Source organism: Delphinus delphis, chromosome X, assembly GCF_949987515.2.
Source record: "Delphinus delphis chromosome X, mDelDel1.2, whole genome shotgun sequence".
NCBI lineage: Eukaryota > Metazoa > Chordata > Mammalia > Artiodactyla > Delphinidae > Delphinus > Delphinus delphis.
Window position 1 is genome coordinate 22,967,175 of NC_082704.1, and position 20,963 is coordinate 22,988,137.

Consider the following 20,963-nt stretch of genomic DNA (forward strand, 5'->3'; position numbering starts at 1 on the left):
TTCAGGCGCACATCCATGATCTTTCCCCACCTCCTGTGGGCTAGAATGGCGATGACCAAACAACCTGGGAAACCATGTATTAAAGATGTCAGAGTTGCCTGCCATGAGCCTGTGTCTTTCAACAACCACATAGAGAAAAGGCACCTGCCAATTTGGAAGAGCTGTCCTGAATTACTACCAGCGGGAGAAAATTTATGTATTAAACCACTGAATCGCTATTGAGTCTCTCCTTGCAACAGCTTAGCCTTCTGAAGTTAATACAGAGGCCACTGGGGCTCTCAGAGCAGACAATTCTTAACAAAAGGCTTTTGAAGGTGCTAAAATCCTAAGAAATGCCAGCTAAACCTTTAAATGCTATGGAAGGGCCAGTTAAATGTGTCTACACTTATACTGAAACTTGGTACAAAGGACACTGGTCCCAAGAGATTTAGAATCAGAAAATGAATCTGACCCAAACAGGTTTTGGCAGGCGTGAAATCGAGTGCCACGCTCTGCTCCAAGCTTAATCTTAACACCCCATCCAAACCTCTCTCAACTCACTACCAAAGCCATTTGCAAAGGAGGAGATGATGAAATTGGTTGCTTCACTAACAAGGAAATCACTGGCAAGTTTCCATGTGGCATAAGCCAGACCCTGACAGCTATGGAGGTTGGGGGCTTCATATAACAGTTAGAAGTTCAGGCTATGGGAAAGCCACATGGGAACACCCTTCTGTCGGTTCCCTGAGAGATGGCTGCCAAAGAAAGGCATCCTCAGAACTCCACCAGAAGGGTGCGATTCTCAACCTGCCATCAATGAGTTAGCTTGGGGTACAGAGCGAGAAACTGTGATTTGGAGGAGGAAACAAAGCTCTGTAGATACGTTAGAGAGAATATTGGTAAGGAAATCCAGCAAAATGAAGGTCACTAGGACTGGCACATGGAAGAGTTTCATTGGAGTGGTAGGAAGGAAGGCCTGATTGGAGAGCTTTCAAGAGAGAATCGGAGAAGAGGAAGTTCAGACAGCAAAAGGAGAAAAACAGGGCAGTGGCTAAAGGGAGATGTTTAATCCAGGGAATGCTTTTTTTCCCTAGTTTTGAAGATGGAAGGTTTGCATGTTGTTAGGAGTGATCGAGTTGAGGGGAAAACTGATAATGCAGGGAGGGGAGAGAGGGAAATCCAGTGTCTTTGATACAGGGACAGTTTCTCCACAGTAACAAAAGGAAATGCAGTGTATACAAATAGAGGCAAGTAGCTGGGTACATTTTTAGTATCACGAAGATGAAGAGAGGTGGTTTAAGAGCATGCATGCACCGTGGAGTCAGATGATGGGTTCAATCTAAATTCCATCACTTTTGAGTTACATGCCCTTAGGCAAGTTGATTTAACCTGTGCATCATTTCCTTATCTGTAAAATGTGGATAATATCAACTAGAAATCTGATGCAAGAATTAACTACCAGTGAAGTGCTTTGACTAGTTTGGCATACAGTAAACATCCAACAAATATTGGCTGTTATTTCTTCAAAATTAGTTATAATTTTGCTATAAGTACCGTAAAATTATTTAAAAGCTAACTTGCCAAAGATTCACTAAACTCCTCCCACCTATCCTGAACTTAAGATGGAAGAGGTAAAATAAAAAGCAAGTAAACTTACTGTAGCTGACCCTCCATTTTAAGTTTGCACGATCAGCCCCAAACTGACTTCTACTGAGGAACCTACTTCTCAGGAATTTAATACAACTACACAACTGAAACTGTAGGGAATGTATTATTTTTCTCAATGGTAGAATAAGGCCTAATGTGACTAATCCATCATATTAGTACACAAATCAATTTATTACAGCTCATTTAAAGGCACACTACTACTATTATCTTGGATACTTGCCAATTCTGAGAACACTGCATTTAACAATGAAGTGACCAAAGGTACAGCTGTGAATGCCCTTTTTCTTTTTTAAAGCTGTTGTGAGGTAGTGGGTGGCCAACTATCTTCCAGTTTTGCCCCACCCACCCCTAAGTGGCTACAAAATAGTTCTTACACCCATGATGGCCACTTTTTAAAAAATTGAAGTACAGGTGACTTACAGTGCTGTCCATGATGGTCATTTATGCTGTCCCCTTTGCCTGGAATTCTCAGCCTTGGTCACCCTGCCCCCATTTCACCTAGCCCACCTTTCAGCTTTTAAAATTCAACTCAAGTAGCTGCTTTATTCATAATAGTCAAAAAGTGGAAACAATCCAGATGTCCATTAGCTATTGAACAAATAAACTATTGATACACACAGTATGGATAAATCTCAAAAACAGGCTGAGTGAAAGAAACCTGGCACAAAAGGATATTGTATGATTCCATTCATATCTAGTTCTAGAACAGCCAAATTTTATCTATGGTGGAAAGATAAACAAGAGTTGTTGCAGAGGGGATGAAAGCAGAGATTGATTGGTAAGGAGTACAAACGAACTTTCTGGATTGATGGTAATGTTCAATATCTTTGATAGGGGTTTGGGTTAAACAGCTGTAAGCATTTGTTACAACTCAGCAAATATATACTTACAGTTTGTGTATTTCATCATATATGAGTTTTATACCAAAAGGAAAACATGGTAAATATTAAACTCCTAATGATAAATGCTGGAATATTTAGGGGATAGTGTACCCATGTTTGCAATTTACTTTTAAATTACATGAAAAAGACATATTGATAGATGGATATATGGTAAACAAGAATGTAAAATGTGTTCACTGTAAAATTCAGCGTTGCTGTGTGAAATTTTTCATAGTAAAACGCTGAGGGAAAAACTCAAGTGTCAGCCTTATAGGAAGCCTCCCAGAGCACACCCACCGTAAGTGCCCCTCCTCTGGGCTCTCATAACATCCAGTAAAAACACTGAACTTACCCCATTTTATTAGTTCTGCATCTGCACCCCAACGAACTGTAATTAACTTGAAAACAAAGTCTGTCTTCTTGGTCTCAGCAGCTAGCACAAGGCCAGGCACACAGTAGACAGTAAGATTTGTTGACCTGAAGTGATGCTTAGTGAACTCATCTCCTAGTTTCCTTATAATCAAAGACCTTGGCTCATTTTCTTTTGCTGAATCATTACAGCTCCCAGAATAATCTATCTGACCTGGAATTAATCCATGTGAATCCTTACAAGTTCCCTTTTTGGCAAGATTTTGAAGACATCGCTTCTGGTTAATCCTACTCCTCTTCCCCAGTCTCTCAACTTTAAAAACTATTAACTAGTAACTATCAATGTGTTCAGGGCTCAGATTTAATTTATACTCTTTACAGAAGCCAGCTGGGTAGCATATTAAGGACTATGTTGATTCATACTACTCAATTCTATAGCCACCTGGACTCCTTAAAGATGCTCCATTTCCTCACCATGGCACAATGAATATGAGCCATTTTATCTTTATGCAATTATCTATGTAATCCTTATGTATCAAATAGTTTCAATACTGCCAGGACTTAATGCAGCCAGACTGTCTGGGCTTGAGTGCCAACCGCATCACCTACTAGCCATATAACCTTGCCCAAGGTGTTTTAACTTTTTTGTGCTTCATTTTCCTCACGGCCTCCTGATTTAAAAAAAAAAAGTCGAGGGACAGGGGTGGTGTAGGGGAGGGGGGGGATGATAATAACATGTTTCACCTGTTGTCATGAGCCTTATTAGTAAGTTACTGCATGTAAACCAAACAGTGCCCAGCTTTTAGCTGTCATTTATTATGTTCAGCTCCACATCACGAATGGCAGAAGACTGGGCTTATAATATCTACAAAGTAGCCTAAACGACCAGTGTGCCAGTGTTACATTGATATAAATCATTTTTTAAGAGTACAATGAAGGGTGGTGACTATAGTTAATAATACTGTATTGTATATGTGAATGTTGCTAAGAGAGTAGATCTTAAATGTTCTCACCATATACACAAAAAATGGTAATTATATGAGGTGGTAGATGTGTTAACTAATCTTTGTGGTAATAATTTCACAATATATGCATGTATCAAATATTCATGTTGTACACTTTAAACTTACACAATGTTATATGTTAATTACATTTCAATAAAGCTGGGGGGAAAAAAAGGGTACAATGCAGGGAACTCCTTGGCGGTCCAGTGGTTAGGACTCGGTGCTTTCACTGCCATGGACTGGGTTCAATCCCTGGCCAGGGAACTAAGACCCCACAAGCTGCGTGGCACAGCCAAAAATTTTTTTAAAAATTAAAAAAATTAAAGAGTACAATGCAAATCTTAACACGTTGAAGACTAAGAGTTTTCAATAAGAATTCAGTTAGTAAATTCTTTTTCAATTATGGGCTTTCACTCACCTCCAAGCATCAGTCCCTTATCGAAGGGAGGTTTTACACACACACAAACTCTTTCTCTCTCTCACTCTCTAGCTCAGCACACCCTGCTGGTTTCCTTCCTAGCACTTACTACAAGTTTAATTATTTTATTTGAGTCTTTCCTTATTTGTTTGCCACAATAGATCTACGAGGGAGGGACCCTGTCTATCTTGTTCACTGCTAGATCTCTAACACATGCCTTAGCACATAGCGGGCACTCAAATGTATCCTGGATGAACAATGCAGATATTTTAAAGAGCGTTTAACTCATACCAGATAAAAATTAAAGTAATAATGGGCACAGGTTTCTATTTTAAAGTAATAACCCAATTAGGGATTTAGTCTCATTTTTAAAAAGTATGATTTATTAAAAATATAAAATGGCAATGTTTTCTATAAATTATTCCCACCCAAACATGTTAAAAGATATAACAGGTACACTTTCTAAACCATTTATAGCCACCCTCCTCCTTCAATTACAAAAGATAAAACATACAACATACTGTAGGTTTATTTTTATTCAAAAAGTTACTGTCTCAAGACATAAATACAAATCAGAAAACAGTACAATTAGGACAATAGAATGTGGAGGACAACAGGTTAGAGTAATATATAAAACATTTTTAGCTGGTTGAAAACAAAGCTGTAAGAACTGCTTTCACAAAGAAGTACTCCTTTCAAGAGTGAGAAAAAAAATCAACTTAGGTTTAAAATCATATATACAGTCCTCTCAGCAGTTCTAGTAAATGCAGTGGTGTGAAAAACAACATAGGCAATACTTTTTTGCACATAACAATATTTGTTGATGGAAAATCTGTTAGACAAGTCTGACTTCATTTGTTATTAACCATGATTTAATAAAATAATTGAATTTTATCATGATCTTTAGCTAACCTATGGTTTTTGGCTACCACAGCCCAATGCTTGTTGATTTCTGACTCTAAGAACTGGAAGCCTTTTGGTATTCACCCATCTGAAGATATTCTTGTATTGCAAGCATATTAAGGCATGGAATGATTAAAATAATATACCTCAAGAACTGAGAGACGACTGACAAAAGATAGATACACATGTAATATAAGTTAATATTTTGTTTTAAACGATGTCTAGCTGCCTAAGCCTCGCAAAATGAGTTGATGTCAAAATGGCAAGTAGCCACTTTCTGTTTTAAACTAATTTGTGAAAGGACATAAAATGAAGTTTAAAGCTTAGCTTTCAAAGAATATTATGGGTTATGAATTCTATTATCCCATCTAATTTACATACAGAGGAAATGTACTGTAACCTGTTAGAAGTATCTTTAACCTGAAGACTGCTTGCAAAGACAGATAGATAAAACAATATAAAATACAAATTTAAAAATCATTTTAAAGCATGAACACTCATGCTTTTCTATTTTTAAACATTGTTAAACTTTCAATATATTTCTGAAACCTCATAATTTTAAGTTGGAATTTAAAAGTAAGAAAAAACTAAACAAACTGCGCAATTATAAAATCAGCACCAATTTATATATATATATAATTTTATTTAAAATTTAGATCCCTATTCCCACACTCTAATAAGCTGTATAATTTTTGTTTAGAATTTTTTCTGCAAACATACTACAATAAGCTTCTTTTATTTGGAGACAAAATACAGTGGCACTACTGGAAGGAATATCACAACATTACATTTTTATCTTAAAGGACAAGCAAACTTTCAGGGTTGATAATGGGATAAGCATGTTTGAGACTGGTTACCTTCTGGCAGTTCACTGCATCTGGGTATTTCTGAAAAGTATAGAGAAGCTCTTGGATTTTAAAAATATCTTAAAATACATTTTAGATGAAAAAATTGTAAAAGTTCTGCTTATAAGTTTACTTTTCTCCACAATTACAATATTTTAAAAGAAAGCTTTGTTGATTGATGTTTCAAGCATTTAAATTTAGAATGCTAAAAACAATTCTATCCTATAATTTCAGGGTAGGGGAATAAATCCATCCTTAACTTTGTTTCTTGGATGTAAACAGAAATCCAGCAGAGGTCATCATTACTTAGTACACCCAGTAAATAAATGTGAGAGGATTCATGTCTGTACCAAATGCCTCTTCAGATTGTTATATTTTCTTTAAAAAAAGCATGAAATAATTGATTCAAAAGCCAACTAACAGCGCATAAATAAAATATTTACTTTCTAAGAAAAACTGTAGCTTATCATCAAATTGTTTACTTGTCCTTTACTTTTTTCAGGCAAACAAAACTGCCCCTCAAATGCACTTGATCTTGGTAAGTATAAGCACGTCATATTCTCCTTAGAGAAAAATCTGTACAGAATTTCACTGTATCTACCACACTTTATTTTAAAATTTCCTCTTCCACTTAGAAAATGACTTCACCACAGATTTAATTGTGTACTGGTATTAAAACATTGACACCCCAAGAACCTAATGAGAGAGAGGAAAAAAAATCTTGTTAAAATTGTCATTCATTTCTTTGTAAAATATATTACATTGATACTTGGTAATATTAAGTTTAATAACATGCTAAAAACCACTTTGAAAAATTCCCTTCTCAGATATATAATTCTAAAATTATAATTACCATTAACATATAATGAAATAACATCAGGCCTAATCACAATGCTACTTACCTCACAAATATAACTAAAAGCAAAGATCATGTCTCATTTATATGTTTATACACACCCCTAATGCCTAGATAATGCCCTGAACATAGGCACCCGACATTTGTTGAATGAACAAATGAATGTGCTTCTTGACATACACTTCTGGCACAAGATGTATGGCAAACTCAGTCATTTGCACTGTGAAGTGGGTATAGTTTTTAAAAAGGCATTTGAACATGCAGACCAAAAACATCCAAAAACAATATAAATATGTAGAAAATAGGAAGCTTTCTGGGTGAATGAACAGGACTGCAAATTTTAAGAAATCAAATAAGTAAGGTAAAATCTGAGCAAACAAAGTTATATTGATGCTTTTCATTACATTTCAGTTGGGAAAAGAATGTTAAGTAAAATCTAATAATTACTTGTCACTAACTTAAAAAAGTAATAGCAGGTAATAAATGGAGCAACTCCCTCTCGTTCATTAAATAAGAATAAGATATAACCTTCAGTTGTATATACTAAAAGTTACGCTCTTCAATTAAAATTCCAGCACTTACTATGACAATTAAGTAATATTTTAAAATACTATAATAAACTAGTAAAAAACTGATATTAAAGTCAGAGGTAATGAGCTAAGACTGAGATTACAAAGGGCTCTTGTAAATTATTAAACCTCACTTTAACAAAAGTCATAGAACTCACAAATTGTTCTGATCTGAAGGAATTGTGTATTTTCAGACCAGAAAACAAATATCTATCTCATTGCAGGCTCATTGTAGTAAATTATCAAGTAAAGTGTTTGGAATCCCCAGTAATGAAAGCAATAGAGAATTAATGTACCCCATTTCTTACCTGTCATCCACCAAAACCACCACCACTACTCACCCCTTGCCCGCCCCCACCCAAGTTTCAGGGTTCTCCTTTTTTGGTTAGAGTCAGAGTTTGGGTGATTAGAATGTTTCCACCAAAGAGGCCTAGGTGATACGTGATGTTTAAAGATCCCTTCTAGCCATAACACTCTGTGACTCTGGGTAAAGGAAGATCTAATGGTGAATGAAAGGATAAAATCTTAATTAGCAATTTTAGTGTAGAGTGTGGCATGAAGGTGAACTCAAGTTCTTTCCAAACCAAATGCCTACCTAGAAATGGCCTGAACAGGTTTTTTTCTTTTCTCCTGTGTTTGTACAGTCTAGGTTATAAGTAGATTCTTCTATTAGAACAGTTAAATTAGTTCAATTATACCGAACTCTTCTTTTACCAATTTTATACTACAGATAATTCTAATAAGAGTCTCAACACAGAAGAATGATATTAGTGATACTTATTCTCTTTCTGTGCTAACATAAGCTACACCTGTTTCTGGTGTTAACATTAATAACCACTTAAGCATATACTTTAAAAGTACCAATAGCAAGCTTTGGTGTGTTGAGACAATACTGGCCCACTAGTAGCAGAAAGCAACCACTGGCACAATGGGATAAACCAATGTTGACACTGTTTCCAAATATGAAACTAAATAAATAATAAATCTAGAATGTTGTATATATGCAACCCAAAACTGATCTGCTCAGAGTTTTCCTATTACCACTTCTGAATTACATGGATAACATGTTACAAAAAACACATTTAGGATTTATTTAGTATCTATACTAGGATGCTAGTATCTATAGTAGGATGCTTTGGGTTACTTCACTTAAAATTAGAGAATCTTAGAACTGAGTATAAAAGGATTTAAAGTCCCAATTTTACTATTGTTTTGATGACTCATTTATCACAGGCTTGAATAAAAACAGATGTAAGCTATTGCAGAAAAGCAAATGCAGATTTTTACATTTAAAAATTTCTATTATTCCACTTCTTAAGTTATTGTTGAGATAATGAGGTAAAGTTTAATGTATATTTTAAAACAAACTAGTATTAACTTAAATATATATACATGGTTAAAGATGTCTAAAGATACCTGCGCTTTTAAAGATATTGAGCACTCAGTTATGTGACTGCTGCCATCATGTGGTAATACTATAAAACTACAGGTACAGACGCATGTGCTCATTTTCCCAATTTTAGAAGCAGCAGAACTATCCCCTTAGTTATAACATATTCAATAAACACAAGAATGCCAAAATTTTTCTATAAATAACAAATAATTATTAGGTCCCTATCTCTGGCCTCACTCAGATTATAGTTTTCCCTAAATGTTAAATGTCAAAAATATACACACATTTACATTGCTGTTCAACTACTGTAGTAACCTGAAGTGAAGGGCACCTTTTTGCAAATCTAGTAAGAGACCAAGGAAACAAATGCCTACAGTTTTCCTGACTTTAGATGAACACATGAAAAAATAAGGAGATCTTTGCCCACATCAATTTTGACTACAGTTAATCATTCCAATTTCTAAAATATTTTTCTTGGTATTTCTTCCACAGTAGAGGTAGCATGAGATTTTTAAATCAAAAGGAACTCAGGTCAAATTACTACTCTGACACTAAAGTTGTATAACTCTGAGCAAGTCACTGAACCACCTCTTCAGTCCAAGTTTGCTTGAGTGTAAAAGTGGGATCCCACCACCTTTCTTACAAGGTTGCTGATTAGATCAAACTAAATCGTGCCTAGCATAGTGTCAGGCACATAAGTTTTCAAATACCAGCTTCCATCCCTTTTCACCTCAAAGTGATAGTACAGTTGGACTAGAATACAAACCCTCTGAGAGCAGGGGGAGCATCTTATTCATTTTAGTACCAATTTCCAACTTGATAAACTGCAGAATTAATGCATTTCATTATGTCTGCTTGAAAAGATTCTCTTTTATTCCTCATCACAATCACTACCTAAATGTTTTATTTAACAAACTGGAAGATACATACTCCTAGATTATCAGGGAAACCACATACTTCAATAGGCACTTAAACTACAGACTTAAGGGTAGGCCTAGGTCACCTATGTTACTCAAATTACGGTCTTGTTAGAGATGCAGAATGTCAGGCCACACTTCGGACCTACTAAAGCAGAACCTACATTTTAATAAGATCTCCAGATGATTCATATGCACCTTAGAGATTGAGAAACACTGGTTTAAAGGATCCCAAGGCTTGTCCAAAGATTTCTATACCCGCTGATCTATGAAATATTTGTCTTTTAGCTCAAATAGCTGGCCTTATTAATATAAACATGTTAGCATGAGTTAGTTTGTCAAAATTCTTCCAAGAGCTATCTGAAAGCAGATTATGAGGCAAGAAGAGGGCAAGGAGAGAATGGCAGAGATAGGGGCACAGAAGGCAGGCCTCAGAGGATGATACAACAGTCACCTGAGGCAGGAGGTGTTAGAAAGAAGGAGCATAAATGGGTAGACACCTAAAAGTGAGATAGAAGGGCACTTAACCGATTTATTAATTTGACAAATAAAACTAAATACCTACTAAGCTAGGCAAAACTCAAAATGAATAAAATCATCACTGCCTGGAGTTCAGTCTATTGAGTGGAATGTAATATCTTATTTCACTACACCAATCTGGTAGTTATCAAAATAGAAGTATATACAAAGTGTTATGGGAACTGAGAATAAAGTATCTATCTAAAAAGGTTAGGAAAAACTCCGCAGGTAATGTCCAAACTGACTACTGAAGAAAGAATTCAATACGAGTAAAAGGAAAGGGGCAATTCTGACAGAAAGAAAAGCTTTTACAAGGTCATGGAGTCATGAAAGAGCATGGTGTGTCTGAGAGAAACTATAAGATTTGAACCAAGGCATTCTCAGGGAGAACATGGTAACAGGGACTGATAGAAGAAACACAATTGACAATACCTAACAATAACCAATTATCTCAATCCCCTTATCTTTATTACCAAAGCCTCTGTTCAAGTTCTATTTTTCACCATGCCTTCATATTATGATTATGACTATTGTGATTATTTTCCTTCTCTTTCATCCTATCCAAGGAAATCTTTCTGAAACACAATTCTGATCATGCCGCTCCCTCATTCAAAATCCTTCAATATGTAACTCAAGCCTACAGGAAAAGTCCAAATTCCTTAACATATCATGTCCCAGTTGGCCAGGGATTCAAAGCTACTTTGAATCTGTTACCACCACTGCATAACCCCTCCCCAACCCTACCCCGAAATCCCTCCTGCCTGCCTCTTTTCCTCCTGTCCAGTTGTTTTTATCCATTCTCAATGTATTGTCCCAGCTCTTCAACCTCAGGCTTAGGGACTGCCTATTACTTTTGATTTTATAATCTTGAGGCATATTTAAATTAAACCTACTGATTCATCCATAATTGAAGCTGGATCAAAGAAATCAGGCTTCAGTTCTGTTCTCTCTCGTCTGTTCTTTGATGGTGGCTAAGGGAGAAAAAAGGAAGTTAGTTGACAATTGTCATACCTATAATAAGCCAAATAGTAACTGAAAATATTGAAATTATCATTAAGTGTTCACATGGTCCATGTAATTGCAATTGTACCCTACAATATTTCAAATGCTATATATTCGAACTACAGACTGTTTAAACATGCAAAACCAATTCGTTCGTGGAAAATTATTCTTAAAGATGAAAACTGGAAAACCAATTTTTTTGTTTTACTTTAAAAATGTCTCTCTCAACTTTCCTTTCAAGATACCGAATTACGCTATTCTGAAGAGAAGCCATATTTAATTATTTCTTCCCTTTAAGGAGAATATACCAAGGTATACTGAGAAACAGAATCAGAAAACCTGGCTTATAATGAATCTCAGCTTTACTGCTTCCTAGCTTTGTCTCCTTGGATAGGCTGTCTAAGCTTCAATATCCTCAAGCCTTTCAATCTACCTCACAAAGTTGAATAAGCTGTGTGGCAAAATGAAATATGTACAAGCATTTTGTATACAATAAACCCTAACTGTATATATGATGTAATTATCAAAGAATATACCCTCATATATATTAAATTTCCAAGTTTAAGTATTTTACTTTATTATCTGATACGGCAGTTGATCTCAATAACAGGGTAAATCATGTTAACAATGTATTATTTTGATAATGGTAAAAAGATGGCAAATTAAAGGGGATATTATACTTAGTATACTATTAAAATAAATCCTTTAAATCTATATATTCCTAAATTAATCTGAAAGTTCATCATCTTAAATTAGGACCTAACACCCCCACCAACTTCACCCTCTTCCTCAATCCCTTCTCATGTATCTAAACTCCTGGCAACTATTTTATTTAAGAATTTTGCAAAACTTACTTTTCATAGCAAGTATTTCTCTCCTCTAGTAAATATCCAACTTAATTTCCAAAAAATCTAAATAGAAAATCCTACAGAATCATTGTATCTTACCAAGTCTATATCCATGGTGTCGAAATCCATCCCCTCATTAAGATCTTCAATCCTCCCTTCTGAGGACATCATAACATCTTCAACAATTGGCTCTTCATCATCTTCCATTAGGCTTGTACCACGCCGACTAGAGAAATACAAAACAAGGTCAAGATCTGAACCAAAGTTGTGACTATTAATATATTGGCAGCAACTATGTGGCTCTGTCTATTCAAGTGTAATGGAAAATGATGGAATTAAAGGTCAGGGAAAATGATTGATTAGGCATTGATCATGTCATCAATGATGTCAAAACCCCCATGTCTAAAAATGCTAAGGAGTTATGTTTATTCGATATTACTTCAATACATTTAGCTTGATAGTTCTGATATCCCATTTAGAAGTTCAATGAGAATTTCCCACATGGGAACAGACAAGATACCTCAAATCCTTTTTGAAAGTAGGCAGGGTATAAATTAATAAACAAGTATAAAACAGAGACCAAAGAAATGACATTTTCAGAATACATGTATTTTCATGAACCTATAATGTTAATTTTACCCATCACTCACTCAGTACCTAAAATGTACCAGGCACTCACTCATTCATTCACACAGTGCCTACTATGTGACAGGCTTCTACTGTGTCCTATGGATGCAAAATAAAAGATGAATAAGACATGGTTCCTGCCCTCAAGGAGCTCACAGTCTACTCTGGGAAACAGAGATAATTAATTATGACAAAGTGTGATAAATATTTCAAGAGAAATATGCCTTTAGTGATATAAAGATATACTGAAAGAAGAGATTAATTCTCCTTCAGGAAGAAATGAGCAACATCTATGCTGAAACTTGCATTCTGTATCCTATAAAACTCAAAACTGAGACATATATAGAAAAGTAAAATAAAAATTAAGAATAAAAATTCTGTTATCACATTATTATAAGGAAAAAACTCAAATTTCAAGTTCACAAATTAGCCCAGATCAGCATAAAAGAGTCAACATAATAGTGAAATTGAGGGTGACTTCTTATTCCCCAGTTTGGCTAACATTTCCTTCTTTTCTCACTCATTTAAAGATTCCACCTCAAAAATCAATTATTTATTGAATGCTAGCTTACAATTTACACAATACCATGTTGAGTCTTAAAAGATAAAGATAGCAAGACGTGATGTCTAGTCCAGACTACCTGGACAAATATGCTGACAATGGTCCCTATTTCCCAAGAGTTCTGGATAGTAAATGACAATTTTACTATATTTGGTGGAGGCAACTGTGAAGGGGATATGTGTGCTCTGGGGACCATATATTATAGAAAAACAGAAATTCATTCTGCACTTCATTTGAAGTATAAGAAAGATATATGTGATACAAACTATGAGAGAGAGAGAGAGAGAGCGCGAGAGAGGGAGGGAGAATTTGGAAGTATTTTCAGTTATAGGGCAGATACCATTACAAAACCAGTGTTGTAAAACAAAAATATTTTAAAGTCTCAAGCAATAGAACACTTATGGTACAACACCCAAAAGGATCTTCTGGTAATAATTATTTAACTGGGATAATTTCTTAGTCACCTGAGGAAGTTTATCTCTAAGAAGAATTAAAACTAACTACAAACATTGTATCTATATGAGATGATGGATGTTCACTAAACTTGTAGTAATCATTTCAGGATGTATGTAAGTCATATCATTAAGCTGAACATCTTAAACTTATACAGTGCTGTATGTCAATTTTATCTCTATAAAACTTGAAGAAACAAAGTTAATCAATCAATCTACAAACAAAAGAATAATGATAAATGGTACTGAGTAATGAGATGCTGTGGAAGATCTTGGGCACCGGTGGGAAAGTTTTCAGGGGAGACATTAAGGACCAAATGATTGCATAGCAGAATTCTGAAGTGTTTGGACTGGTGACTGGTCAGAAGCTAAGAAATCACTTGTTGAATTCAGCGTGAAATAAGAACATATATTAAAGGGAATGTGGCTATAGAAACAGAATAGGGGACAGAATCAAGAGATAGTATAGAGAATGAACATATTAGACATACTCGGATCAGAATCTATAGATGTGATAAAGTATACCTTGTCTGTAGAGGTTCTTAACACCACTACAGATAACTAATGTGAATTTAAGTAGACTACCACTCATGTGGTAAATGATCATTTCTTAAGAAATATAGGTAAAATTCTCATCACTCAAAAACCAATAAAATGAAACAAAATATAAATTTAAAAAAGGTAACAATTATTATCTCCCAGCATTAAAACATATACCACATTATGTTACAAATACAAAGCTTTCAAACTAAAAAACTTAATCAGAATCATCAGATCTTCCCCCTTTGTACCAGTCATCTAAGGACTACTTATATGCCATTTCTTTTGGAGCCAAAGCTAATAAAGATTTATAAAACTCTCATACAGATTCCAGTAAAAACAAAGTATTTGAAAATTAAACTAATTTTTTTTAGCATTGGACATTTATTCATTAATGAACATTTACTTAGTACTTTTTTTTTTTACTTAGTACTTTTTAATGTGCTGAGCACTAACAGGAAACGAAAGTAGTCCCTATTAAATGGTACAAACTATTATGTATAAAATAAGCTACAAGGATATATTGTACAACACAGGGAAATGCCAATATTTTATAATAACTATAAATGGAGTATAACCTTAAAACCTGTGAATCACTAAATTGTACACCTGTAACTTATATAATATTGTACATCAAGTATACTTCAATTAAAAAAAGAGAAAGAAAGAAAGAGGTCCCTGCCCTTAAGGAGCTCACAGTCTAGAGAAAGGGACAAATTCATAAAACAAATTACAATACAATGTGTAAGTGCTATAAGAAATAGGAGTATACACAGTGTTGTGGGAGCGTAGATGACACCACAGCTTCACATAAGGTGACACCTGAGCTTGTTCTTTTATGATGATTTTACCAGTTGCCAGGGAGTAGGATATGATACTAAAATGTAGGCAGGGGCCATATTTAGAAAGATCTTGCATGCCATGAGCTAAGGAGTTTGAACTGTATCTTGCAGGCAATGGGGATCCATGGAAAGGTTTTAAGAAAAAGAGTTACATTATCAGATTTTTATTCTAGAACAGCAATTCTTGATGGCAGTGTGAATGATGGAGTGGTGGTGAGGGGAGTGAGGGAAGGGGTTGGTGAGAGGATAAATGGGAGATTTGAGGGAAGAAAACGAGTTAGAAAGCTAATATAATAGTTCAGGTGAGAGATGAGGGCCTGAACTAAGGTAGGGATCAATTAAGATGTAACAAAACTGAATTTTTAGCTATAGTTCTGTGTACCAAAATAAACAAGGATTCATATTTAAACTTTTCCAACAGATCAACCTGTGATCAGTCCTTTAGCTAACTAGTCAATATTTAACTTTAAGTTTTTATTTTCTGTTGGAAAGACCAATTTTTAGTTCCTTGATTATTTCAGCTTAGTTACTCTAGAGAGTTTGCTGAAATCTTTAGATAAGGCACACATTAAAATATGTTAAAATGAATTAGTGAACTTCCTGTACTCAGACAATAAGGCACTCTCACTTACATGGCATGCTGAAGATTAGTTCGCAGTTTAACATAGCTCATTGCTGCTCTCTCCTGCTGTTGCCTTGCTTCCTCTTGTTGTCTTTGAGCTAACATCCATGTTACCTGCGTGCTTCAAGGAGAATTTTATTCTTCTTTTAACTTAACTTTTTTCTATGTAATTAATAAAGTTATAGTACAGAAAATGATCAAATGTACTTACTTATAATCAAGAGGAGTTTGATGATGTTCAGTCTGCATTGGATAGACACTCATGAAACTGTCCTCAGGTCGTAATCTTTTAGGCTCTCTCATAATTGTTGAGGTGAGTTGTGGTGTCTGCATCATAACTGGGGTGTGCAGTGTTTGTTCTCTGCTTAGCCACATACTGTCACTACTACTGCTTTCTTCAGCTGAGAAAGAAAATTAACAGCAATGAAGTTCAGTCACTAATTTTGATTAACCAAGTGTCTGATACAATGTGTTCAGGTCAAAAATCATCTGTTTGCTCTCCACATGCTAGAGCTTGGAACAGAAGGATACAAAGGTATGTAAGGTGCAGTCCCTGCCATGCCCTTATAGCCTAGTTGTGGAAAAAGAAAACACAGGCAATTATAACACAGTGTGGTAAGTGCTAAAAGAGACGGAAGCACAGGTAGAATGAGAACAATGAGAGGGATCAGAGCCAGCTACTCAGAAGTTACTTCTGACTAGAGTAGATACTGTGTGGACTGTGAAGTGTCCTAGGCAGGGGGGAGGACATAAGCAAAAGCACCGAGGCATGAAACAATGACTGAACCATACTAATTTACTGATATTCAGCAATTTTTGACCTGCAAAAATAGTAATTTCATATGGTTCAAACTGAGAGTTTAGTACTCCTGGAGTAGACGGCAAAAGGTAAGGCTGAATAAAGAGGCAGGTATCAATTTATGCAAAGTCTTATAAGCTGTGCTAAGGTGACAGGGAAGCAATGTGGTAGTTACATGTTTTAGACAAAGTATGTAGTGGTAGTGTAGAGGGTGGACTTAAGAATATGAAGACTAGTCAGAATGGCCATCATCAAAAAATCTAGAAACAATAAATGCTGGAGAGGGTGTGGAGAGGTGTGCACTCTTGCACTGCTGGTGGGAATGTGAATTGGTACAGCCACTATGGAGAACAGTATGGAGGTTCCTTAAAAAACTACAAATAGAACTACCATATGACCCAGCAATCCCACTACTGGGCATATACCCTGAGAAAACCAAAATTCAAAAAGAGTCATGTACCAAAATCTTCATTGCAGCTCTATTTACAATAGCCCGGGGATGGAAGCAACCTAAGTGCCCATCATCGGATGAATGGATAAAGAAGATGTGGCACATATATACAATGGAATATTACTCAGCCATAAAAAGAAACGAAATTGAGCTATTTGTAATGAGGTGGATAGACCTAGAGTCTGTCATACAGAGTGAAGTAAGTCAGAAAGAGAAAGACAAATATCGTATGCTAACACATATATATGGAATTTAAGAAGAAAAAAAAATGTCATGAAGAACCTAGGGGTAAGACAGGAATAAAGACACAGACCTACTGGAGAACGGACTTGAGGATATGGGGAGGGGGAAAGGTGAGCTGTGACAGGGCGAGAGAGAGTCATGGACATACACACACTCACAAACGTAAGGTAGATAGCTAGTGGGAAGCAGCCGCATGGCACAGGGATATCGGCTCGGTGCTTTGTGACTGCCTGGAGGGGTGGGATAGGGAGGGTGACGCAAGAGGGAAGAGATATGGGAACATATGTATATGTATAACTGATTCACTTTGTTATAAAGCAGAAACTAACACACCATTGTAAAGCAATTATACCCCAATAAAGATGTTAAAAAAAAAAAGAATATGAAGACTAGTAAGCAAACAGGCCACTTAGGAGGTTAACTGTGTAGACCAGGTGAGTTAGAGGTTCAGAACACTTTAAAATTTATAGTGGCATGCAGGGAATACATCTTTTAATTTGATAACTTTTCTATTTAAAAAAAGGAAATTTTATTTTAACTTGCTATCAAGCCCTAACTATTTTAACTGGTCAGGGACACTGTAAGAGAGATTTCTCCACAGACTGGGATGTTGGGACTATATGACCAATCAAGTCCAAATCTAAGTTACAAGTTTAAGTTATAAGTTATGAGTTTATGCATTTATATTATTGGACAAAAAGTACTAAAACCATTAATCCATGTGGCAATTTAACAATATGGCCCCTAAAAAAATAAATAAAATTAAAATATGGCCCCCAAATCTTTGACACTCCTCACATTAACAGGTGGGGGATGATGTCCCATTCCTTTGAACCTGTGCCCTGTGATTGCTTGGTCCATAGAATATGATGGAAATTATGCTATGCCAATTCCTGGCCTTAAGAAAATGGCAGCTTCCAGAGTTCTTGTCTCTTGAGACACTTGCTCTTGGAGCCCAGTCACATGCTGTGAGAAAGCCAAATAGCCACATGGAAAGGACATGTGTAAGGTGGTCCTGGCAGACAATCCCACTGAGGTCCCAGCTGACAGCCAGTATCAGATACATCTGTAAGTGAAGATGCCTCCATATGATTCCAGTCACTAGCCTTTGAGTATTCCTAGCGGAAGCACCAGACATCATGTCCCTGCTATGTCATAAGTTTTGGGGGTAGTTTATTACTCAGGAATAATAGCTGCAGCAAATTTTGGCAACTATGCTAATTTGTTTAAAGTTTCCTAAGGAGAGGAAAAAAGTCCCCAGACCCATTTTGAACCAACCCTGGAGTACTAAGAGTCCAAGAGATTCAAGTGTCATAATGTATTCTTAACCCTAAGATTATAGACAGCAACTTGTATTTCTATCAAGTTCTTTATGATTAATACTCTTCTTCATAGAAATTCAAAAGTTGGGACCTCTCTGAATCTGTTGTACCACTTAAACTAGATGATTTTATCTCTTAGGTAATGATTAGCTCTAAAATATTGAGTCCATATCCCTATACATAGAGTATAGTGCAGTGATTTAAAAGCAGGTCCTCTAGAGTGAGACTGCCTGGCTCTGCTACTTAATATTGGTGTGACCTTAGGTAAAAGTTACTTAACTTCTCTGTACCAGCTTTCACATTTGAAAAATGAGTATGTACCTAAAGAGTTGTAAGAACTGAATTTATGTATCTAAAATGTTTAGAACAGTACATTTACACATAATTGGAGGACACATTGTTCAAGATATTATTTAACAACACATACCTCAAATTTAAAAATAAGGTGACCCTTAATGACAATTCAGTCATTAAGGTTTACGGTAAACATAAAGGACAAATATAAAGAGAATAAACTATATTCTTACTGAGTGCGAGCTGCATGCCTTCAACCACTTTCCGTTTTCCCGTAGATGGCTTTGATTTTTTACTCCGCACGGTTGACCCCCGACTGCTGATTCCACTAATGACTGACATGGTGTCATCATCACCACCAGCTAGCAAAGAATTTCGGTATGACATCAGTGGAAGCCACACATCTTCTCTTCGGAGTGACATCTGAAAGGTCATGAACTTTTCCAAGTAAACATACCTTGAAAAGGAGTAGAAACCATTAGCTTTGATACATTAAATTGACATAGCTTTTTTTTTTTTTTTGCTTTTTGCTTATTCCTACAGGCTCACACACTATAACGGAACATACAACGATTTAATGAGTTAAATAAAAAGTAAATTAGAATGAAAATAGTGGTTGATGGGTCTACATTTCCTCAAAGCATACAGTAACAACCGAAGGATTATTAGCGTTCTTTCTCGAGAAGTCTCTGTTTTATCCTAACATTTACAAGTCCTCTGTTAGAAGAACCTGAGTCATATTCCCGGAAAGAGGATCGGATTTAAAAATTACACAACTTGGGTTCTAGTCCCAGTTCTACCAACCCGTAGCTGTGTGAGCATAGGCATATTACTTCACTACTCAATCTAAGCCTCATCAGTACACTAATGAACAATTTTGTCTCTATCAAGATTCTCACATTAAATGAAATAATTCATAGCATTTCAGCTTATTATTTGTTGAGCATCTATGTCCCGGGCAATGGGGATAGATACAAAGGTCAATCAGATATGGTCCCTACCTGCACAATATTTTCAGCCTGATGGAAGTCATACATCTACCCTTGGATTCAAGTATCACAAGGATTTTATGACATATATAATATAGCAATCAAAAATCAACTAACATTTGTGTGACTACTGTGTGCTACGCATTTTCCTCTTGGGGTCTTTAACTTTACTCTTACAGTCTTGTGAGGGAGACATTCTCCCCATTTGACAGATAAGGAGAGAAAGGATAAGAAAAGTTAAGTAATATAACCATGGTCATAAAAATGAGAAAGCAGTATAACCATGATTCAAATCCCAGGCTTCTGACACTAAGAGTTCAGTGCTTTATTGTGTAAATTATGCTTCACACAAGTTTCATCAACTAACTGTAAAGTGCAAACCAAATTTTGCTGTCATAATTAATGGTTAATTTGAATCAGTTCAGAACTACCAGTTTTGAACACCATAAGAGAAAGGGCAGGAGAGATGAGTTACAAACATACTGCTTAGTGTTAGTTGTATATATTGTAAATATATTTCAGCTACACACAGTAGTACAGTACTCATCAAAGTGTGGTCTGGAAGTTGGCTATTAGTCTGAGAACTTACCAGCCTGACACAAGATGTGCAGTCTGAGACACAATATACTCACTAGTTGAGAGATTTACAACTATGTATCCACCACAAAGCTTAACAGAACATTCCAGATAAGTAGCCCTCCCTGATGCTAGTTCCCTTTGTCCTCTTTCCAGCCACAGAGGTTGCCATTAACCTGAACTTGCTATTTTTTGTTCCCATTTGTAATGTTTTAACACCTATTTGTCTGTAAACATCATAGCACAATTTTGTACTTAGCTTTTTGCACTCAACATTATAATTTTAAAATCTAACCACTTTGGAAGAGTGACGTCAGCTAACACTATAGTGGCAATCATTTTCCAATAATGTAAGTGTATCAAATCAACATGTTGTACACCTCAAACTTACACAGTATTATATGTCAACTATATCTCATGAAGTCAGAAAAAAAAATTTTTTAAGATGAACGAGATCTGAGGGTCTAATGTAT

The 20,963-nt window shown here is 35.7% G+C and overlaps 1 protein-coding gene across 5 annotated transcripts in view; it reads right to left on the bottom strand.

Annotated features, from left to right (window-relative positions):
• Positions 1 to 4,840: 4,840 nt before the first annotated feature.
• The window catches only part of STAG2 (STAG2 cohesin complex component), a 115,654-nt gene continuing 99,531 nt past the window's right edge, over positions 4,841 to 20,963 (bottom strand). For 4 of the 5 annotated variants that reach the window (XM_060002826.1, XM_060002828.1, XM_060002827.1 and 1 more), the window contains 6 exons: positions 19,159 to 19,382; positions 16,028 to 16,217; positions 15,827 to 15,937; positions 12,271 to 12,397; positions 11,215 to 11,292; positions 4,841 to 6,763 (listed from right to left, as the gene is read on the bottom strand). In XM_060002826.1, the coding sequence (XP_059858809.1) occupies positions 6,740 to 6,763; positions 11,215 to 11,292; positions 12,271 to 12,397; positions 15,827 to 15,937; positions 16,028 to 16,217; positions 19,159 to 19,382 (754 nt within the window). In that variant the 3' untranslated portion in view covers positions 4,841 to 6,739. The remainder of the gene's footprint in view (positions 6,764 to 11,214; positions 11,293 to 12,270; positions 12,398 to 15,826; positions 15,938 to 16,027; positions 16,218 to 19,158; positions 19,383 to 20,963) is intronic. The other variant, XM_060002829.1, reaches the window with a different exon arrangement.